This window comes from Papaver somniferum, chromosome 7 (assembly GCF_003573695.1).
Source record: "Papaver somniferum cultivar HN1 chromosome 7, ASM357369v1, whole genome shotgun sequence".
Taxonomy (NCBI): domain Eukaryota; kingdom Viridiplantae; phylum Streptophyta; class Magnoliopsida; order Ranunculales; family Papaveraceae; genus Papaver; species Papaver somniferum.
The window spans coordinates 215680417-215687477 of NC_039364.1; the positions used below are offsets into that span (position 1 = coordinate 215680417).

The 7061-nt window shown below is 34.8% G+C and overlaps 1 protein-coding gene across 1 annotated transcript; it reads left to right on the forward strand.

The window, feature by feature from the left end:
- The first annotated feature begins 2503 nt into the window (after window positions 1-2503).
- Window positions 2504-5722, forward strand: LOC113299548 (probable metal-nicotianamine transporter YSL7). Its single transcript, XM_026548578.1, has 6 exons — window positions 2504-3027; window positions 3152-3318; window positions 3413-3510; window positions 3596-3730; window positions 3837-4026; window positions 4409-5722. Exons 1-6 carry the CDS (start codon window positions 2646-2648, stop codon window positions 5513-5515), a joined length of 2079 nt encoding a protein of 692 aa, XP_026404363.1. The 5' UTR covers window positions 2504-2645; the 3' UTR covers window positions 5516-5722.
- Window positions 5723-7061: the final 1339 nt, after the last annotated feature.

The following is a 7061-nucleotide window of genomic DNA, read 5'->3' on the forward strand; positions in this document are numbered from 1 at the left end:
TCTTTGATTGGCGATAATATAATTGAGAGTATCAAGGGAAACAAAAAAAAATGATGATGTGGAAAACGAAGATGAAATTTTAGTTATGGAGTCACCTCACGTTAAGAAGCCATCTTAGCGGTGAAGACATAAAATAGTTTTTTATTGCTTTGCCAAACGACAATAACAAAAACTCTTTTAATGTTAAGAAAAATCCAAGAAAAAAATAAGAAAAATACAAGATGATATTTAATAGGACATATGTTCAAGAAACATCAGGTCACAATTGAATCTTTTTTTACCAAACTAACATAAATGTAAAACTAATTTTATGTAAATCAGAGATTTATTAATTTATATATCGGAAGGGAAATAGGAAGTCTAGTTAATTTATAAATTTATTAATTTAGCTATTGCCGATTAATTTATAGGGTAACTACTGTAGTGAGAAAATAATATTAATTTTGATGGCAAATGTCACTATGGCATAGTGGCAAAGTCGTTGGGTGATGATACCAACGATCTGAGTTCAAAACTCGTCAACATCGGGGTGGGGATATTTCTCTTTCGTTTTCTAGCTACCTGGGCTTGTAGGTAGTAGACATCTTTGAGGTTTAAACTTTAATATAACATTTGGGCTTTAAACCTAATTTAAAAAAAAAAAAATATTAATTTTGATGTGCTGCAACACACATCACCAACTGCAACAGTTGTCCCCAAATTTTAAACTACAAAACGCATCATATGTGTTTTGGATCTTTGAGATCTCTAAGGACATTTTTGCATTACGTATTTTAGACTAGCATGGTGCACTAGAAAGTTATTCTCAACTTTGTTAATGTCAATGTGAGACAGTCAAAAGAATACACAAAAAATATTTTACGAAGTCAGCTCTTTAATACTTAAAAATCAGTTTATTGTCTCGAAAAGTATTCACGTAACCCAAAATTTAGCAACCCAAATAAGCATCAAATAAAATCAAGAAGAACCGTTTGACTTTAACTTTTGATGCCTTAACGTGGTAAGGTTTTCGCCTAGAGCAGTAACATTTAAGCCTAAGGAATTAAAGGAAGGTTAAGTAGTGGATACAATAAAACCGGTTACCCCAAGAATGCGTAATGATTTGCTAAAAAAAATTGAAAAGAAAAAGAGTAAGAATCTCCCTGCAGTGACCGACGGAAACGTTCACCACGGTCGGTCCATAAACTCCACACGCCTAGTTTGGTTATTCAGCAAACATAGAAGAGTTCATCTTTGCAAAATAACAATCGAAATAAAACTAATTTGGGCACACAAAAACTGCAAATCTAGCCGTTATTGAGATACGACCGTAAAATTAAAAAGGTGTTGAGCTTGCTATGAAGTTGGTTATCCAGGAAAATGAGTTGTTGATGTATCTCAACACTGATTTTATGACAGTTTATAAGTTGATGACTGGTGAAGCCCCTACACCTGGTTGGAAGGTTCTGAGGCTATGGAGAAAGGTCTGCCAACTGAGAAAGAAGTTTAGAAGATTCAGAATTGCATGGAAACCAATCAGGTAACTGATTTGTTAGCTCTATTCACCGCTCGACAAAATTTACGGAGATTGGCATTAAGGATTTCCTTCCTGAGCCTTTACAGATTATTGAGGAAGATACAAATTATTAAGGAGGATATAAGTATAAAGATTTACTATAGGCATTAAATTATTCTCTATTTGTTATTTTAATTTTTCGTCCGCAAGGTTTGGGTCTCCTTAATCCAGGAAATTGCACCAAAAAAAAAAAAGAAAAACCGTGCAGCTCCATGTTCTTGAATTCGGCTGTAGATTCAGACCGGATTCAGATTCAATTGCATAACAAGACTTTAGAAAATCCTGAAGCTTCCGAATCACTAATATTCTAAAATTAACATACATCGGCCATCTAAATAATAGTTATTCTACACCCACATCACATCCCAAAACAGGTAAAATCACAGACTGGTTCGTTTAACCTACGAAGCTGCTACAGGGACCCCGGTGTCATACCCCATTTACATACACCACTATGTGGCAATCGGATCCACCATTGATTCCTTCCCACCTACTACCAAATACCAATCCAATCCCATCACAATTACTGTTGCACCACTGTCAAACCTGTCAAACAGACATTTATGAACGTACCATAAATTCTTATGTACACCTGTAATACATTGTATCATTATCTAATTTCAGTAATTCCGTTTTTATATTGTTTCTGCATGCCAACTCTAACTATCCTTAAATATCTCCAAATCATTTTCGCTTGTAATAAAACAGATTCTCTAGAAAAAGATCCCATAACAACTTCTATTCCTAAGATCGAATCTAAACCGTCGATCACAGATCAATCAAAGATAGAAACTAATGCTAACCGTTGATTGGTAATTTACACGAAATCAGTTTTGAATGCAACACACATAGTAATATATCCTCGTCATTAACGAATTTCGCAACAAATTCTCACTCCATTTATAGGACCGCTATTGACAACCAAATTCTTCCACTCTCTTCGTTAAATGCGTTATCTTTTCTATTTTGCTTCTTCATTTCTATAAATACAACACACTTCTCTTGGTTAAAAGGAAGAAGAAATTTTCAGACCAAAAAAAATAAATAACCTTAGGGTTTCGTTTTTGCAAACAAATAGTAGTTTGTGAAAATGACGAAATTTGAAGCCATGGAGATAGAAGATAGGCAAGAAAGAATGGAAGATGGCAAGAAAACAGATGAAACTGAATTAACAACAGAAGAGTTATTTGAATCAAAAGAAGTACCAGCATGGCAATCACAGTTAACTCTTAGATCAGTAGTTATTAGTGCAATATTAGGATTTTTATTCACATTCATTGTGGTAAAACTTAATCTTAGTACTGGTATTATACCTTCTATGAATGTTGCTGCTGGTCTATTAGGGTTTTTCTTTATTAAATCATGGACTTCTTTGTTAGAGAAATTTGGCATTCAGAGCCAACCTTTTACAAGACAAGAAAATACTGTGATTCAGACTTGTGTTGTTGCAACTTCTGGTATCGCTTTCAGCAGTAAGTTTTTCACTCTCAAATTCTTATTTATTTTGTTAATCTTCTTGGTGTGTGTTTGATTTTATGTATGATTTCATTTTATTTTGTGGGATGTTTATTGAATATAAGTATTATCTATGATCAGGTGGATTTGCCAGTTACATACTTGGTATGACAAAGGTCGTGGCTGACCAAGGACCGGCTTCGTCAAACACACCCAACAATGTCCTTAAACTCGAATTGGGTTGGATGTTTGGTTTTCTTGTATGTGTCAGTTTTGTTGGTCTCTTCTCCATTCTTCCTTTGAGAAAGGTAATTACGTCACTTGTAGTACTGCATATCAGTATTTTGGGGTCACATGGATCATTTCTTAATGAAATTGTTTGGGTAATTTTCTTTTATGCAGATTATGATCCTGGATTACAAATTGACATATCCAAGTGGGACTGCTACAGCATACCTTATCAACAGCTTCCACACACCCAAAGGAGCCAAGTTAGCGAAGTATGAGAAATGATATTAGAAAATTCCAATGTATGTTAATTGAGTACCAATTATATAATTTGGTTTAAATTGTTGGTTATTGCAGGAAACAAGTGAGAGCACTTTTCAAATGGTTCGGTGGTAGTTTTTTGTGGGCTTTCTTCCAATGGTTCTTTACTTCTTCAGACGACTGCGGGTTTGCAAATTTCCCCACTTTTGGTCTTAAAGCTTATACACAGAAGTAAGTCACATATTTATGATATATCATTTCAAAATGTCTAATATTTGGAATCATGTTGCTCTAACCCTTCCGAAAAATCTAATGAATTAACTCAAATTTCTTGCAGGTTCTACTTTGATTTCTCAGCTACATATGTTGGGGTAGGCATGATTTGCCCTTACTCGGTAAACTTATCGATGTTACTTGGTGCCGTGGTCTCATGGGGAATAATGTGGCCGCTTGTTCAACAAAAGAAAGGTGACTGGTTCAGCGCTGATCTCCCTCTAAGTAGTCTAAATGGTCTACAGGGATACAAGGTATTCCGTTTTTCTTTAATCGTATATTAACTTATTCCTGCCATTCCGGCTCCATTTAGGTGGTTTTTGGATTGATCTATTTATAGGATACTGAAGACCCCAAAACGGTGACTACTGTTGAGTTTGGTGCCTTTTCAAAAACTTATATAATTTGGTTCTGCTTTACCAATAAAAGGATTACCCATTCATATTTGATAGGATGGTTGAGGGTTAGTTTAACTTGTGCTGCTCTGGAACCAATTTGCACAAACAATGTTTAGAGACTAGAGTCTTTGGACTTCATACTCAATATTCTAAATCATTTTGTCTTCGGAACCAATTCGCACAAACAATGTTTTATCCCGTCTAATTCGTTTTCTCTCTGAACTATTTAATGGCGCAGGTCTTTATCTCGATTTTCATGATCCTTGGAGATGGATTATACCATTTTGTCGCCGTGCTTATTAAAACCTTGATTAACTTAAAAAGAACCGTATCAAAGAGAAACTCAGATCAGTTTTCAACTAATAGTTCTGATGAACCTGTTATGAGTTATGATGATAAACGTCGAACTGAATACTTCCTGAAAGATCAGATTCCACTTTGGGTTGCTGCACTCGGCTACACTTTGTTGGCAGTAGTCGCCATCATAGCTGTTCCATTTATATTTCATTCAATAAAGTGGTACCACATTCTGATCATTTACCTTATTGCACCTATCTTGGCCTTCTGCAACTCTTACGGCTGCGGTTTATCTGATTGGTCTTTAGCTTCTAGCTACGGAAAACTAGCCATTTTCATATTTGGTTCCTGGGTTGGTTTAGCCAATGGAGGGATTGTCGCTGGTCTAGCTGCGTGCGGTTGTATGCTGAGTATAGTATCGACAGCATCTGATTTGATGCAGGATTTCAAGACAGGTTACCTAACCCTTGCTTCACCAAGATCTATGTTCGCTAGCCAAATAATCGGAACTTTACTTGGAGTTATTTTATCTCCACTTGTTTTCTGGTTCTTCTTCTACAAAGCTTATCCTGATCTTGGGCATCCTAATACAGCGTATCCAGCTCCTTTTGGGGCTTTATACCGTGGTATTGCACTAATTGCTATTGAGGGAACATCTGCTCTACCAGAGAACTGCTTAAAATTATCGATCCTATTCTTCTTCATTGCTGTGGCCCTTAACTTACTCAAAGAGGTTTTAGTGCACTATAAGTGCAAGGCTCATAAGTATGTTCCAAGTGCTATGGCTATGGCTATTCCTTTCTACTTAGGAGGGTATTTCACAATAGATATGTGTGTTGGAAGTTTGTATAGATACTGGAGGGAGAAGAATAACAAAACTGAAGCCGATGCTTTTGTGCCCGCCGTTGCATCAGGGATGATTTGTGGTGACTCGTTGTGGGGAATGCCAGCAGCTATACTTTCATTGGCTAAAGTTAACCCTCCTATGTGTATGAAGTTCCTTTCAAGCGCTACAAATGCCAAGGTTGATGTGTTCTTGGAAGGTTGATCTGATTCATTTAAAACACAATAACAGCTGCTAGTCTCTTGATTACTATTATTATAAGACTTGTTAAAATTCTCTTAGATTTGCTTCATATTCGGATTTATGTACATATATTTATAAGCTTCTATAGATTCACCCTACATGTCAGTTGTCTTTAGTATGTTAAAACAGAGAATCTTAATATGGTTTTATGAATGTTTTCTTGAAATTCTTTGATTGTTAAAAGGTGAAACATCAGTGCTTTGGAGAAGATGGTTCTGAATCTCTTGATGCTAAGATATATAATGTCCATAAACATTAACTTGTAGAAATTTCAAGGGCTTCGTATTGTGATTCAAAGCAAAACACACAATTCAAAGCAAAACACACAATGCAAAGTAAAGTCTAAACTATGTGATACACTATGGTAATCCCTCTAATGGTCAATGTACGGTGAAGTCTGCTTACTATTCAGTAATTTAATTTTTAATGTGGAAAATCGACAAACATTAAAGCAGACATTACTACTGTTGGCTGTTGGCATCAATCTGGGTTTATCTGGAGGGCCAAAATGTATTCTAGACGGTCTTTGACAAATTTGTGGGTTAAAACAGGTGGCCAAATGATGCAAATCAATGGGTTCATTGCTGACCAAAAGTATCTCTTTTTAAAGGAGTAGTAGAAAACTGAGATCAGAAAACAATGTCGTCAGTCCCGTAAGATATTGAGGTCTCCTTCTCACATCTTTAACCGATCATGATCATGCCGAAATTGTGGCTTTGAAAATGGTAGTTTAATGGGCTCAAAGACCCGAAAAGTAGAGAAAGTTGCGTTTGTTGGTGATTCTAAATTTCTACAATGATGTTTTTGGGGACCGTGAAATTTTTGAAGGGGACCGTTCTTTCATTTTTGTAAGGTCATTATAAAGTAAAATTATCCACATATTTTTGTTAATAATTAACATACCCTTATATTATTTTAATTATTTTTTTCAAATTCATATTTTCTTTTTACTTTTTTAAGAAAAATACTTAATTAATATTTTTGATTTTTTTTTTATTAGGTTTGGTTAGGTTAAATTTCTCTCTTAACCGAGGTCGGCTAGTAATTTTTTTCTAATTGAATTTAGTGAAAGTAATTTAAAAGTAATTTGAAGAAGGGAACTCATTCCCTAACTTAAAATATTTGACTTAACTTATGACTTAATTTTCTGGCCATGGATGATGTTATATCTGACCATACAAATAATATGCTATATATGTTGATTTTACTCGGTCGGCTCAAACCAAGCCAAATTCTTTATGGTTTATATTTACCGTATATCTCAAAACATGCTATGAAATCTCCATTCAATTCATAATCTTCTTCTTCTTCGTCGTCAAGAATTCGTACAAGTTCTACAGATTCTTCATCTACTTATCAAGTTAGTGTTTTGATGATTCAAAACAGGGGACTAAATCATTTTTAGAGAGAAAATAATAATTAAAAGGATTATCATATGATTTTGGAAATTGAGGATATAGGTTTGATTTAAAAGAGGTACCGATTTATTTGAGAGCTTATTGTTAAA

Bases quoted from the DNA above. Each gene is read 5' to 3' on its own strand.
- LOC113299548 (XM_026548578.1), top strand. From the start codon at position 2,646: ATGACGAAATTTGAAGCCATGGAGATAGAAGATAGGCAAGAAAGAATG. The intron at 3,028-3,151 runs GTAAGTTTTTCA...ATCTATGATCAG, and splicing joins TTCTGGTATCGCTTTCAGCA to GTGGATTTGCCAGTTACATA. The intron at 4,027-4,408 runs GTATTCCGTTTT...TTAATGGCGCAG, and splicing joins ATGGTCTACAGGGATACAAG to GTCTTTATCTCGATTTTCAT.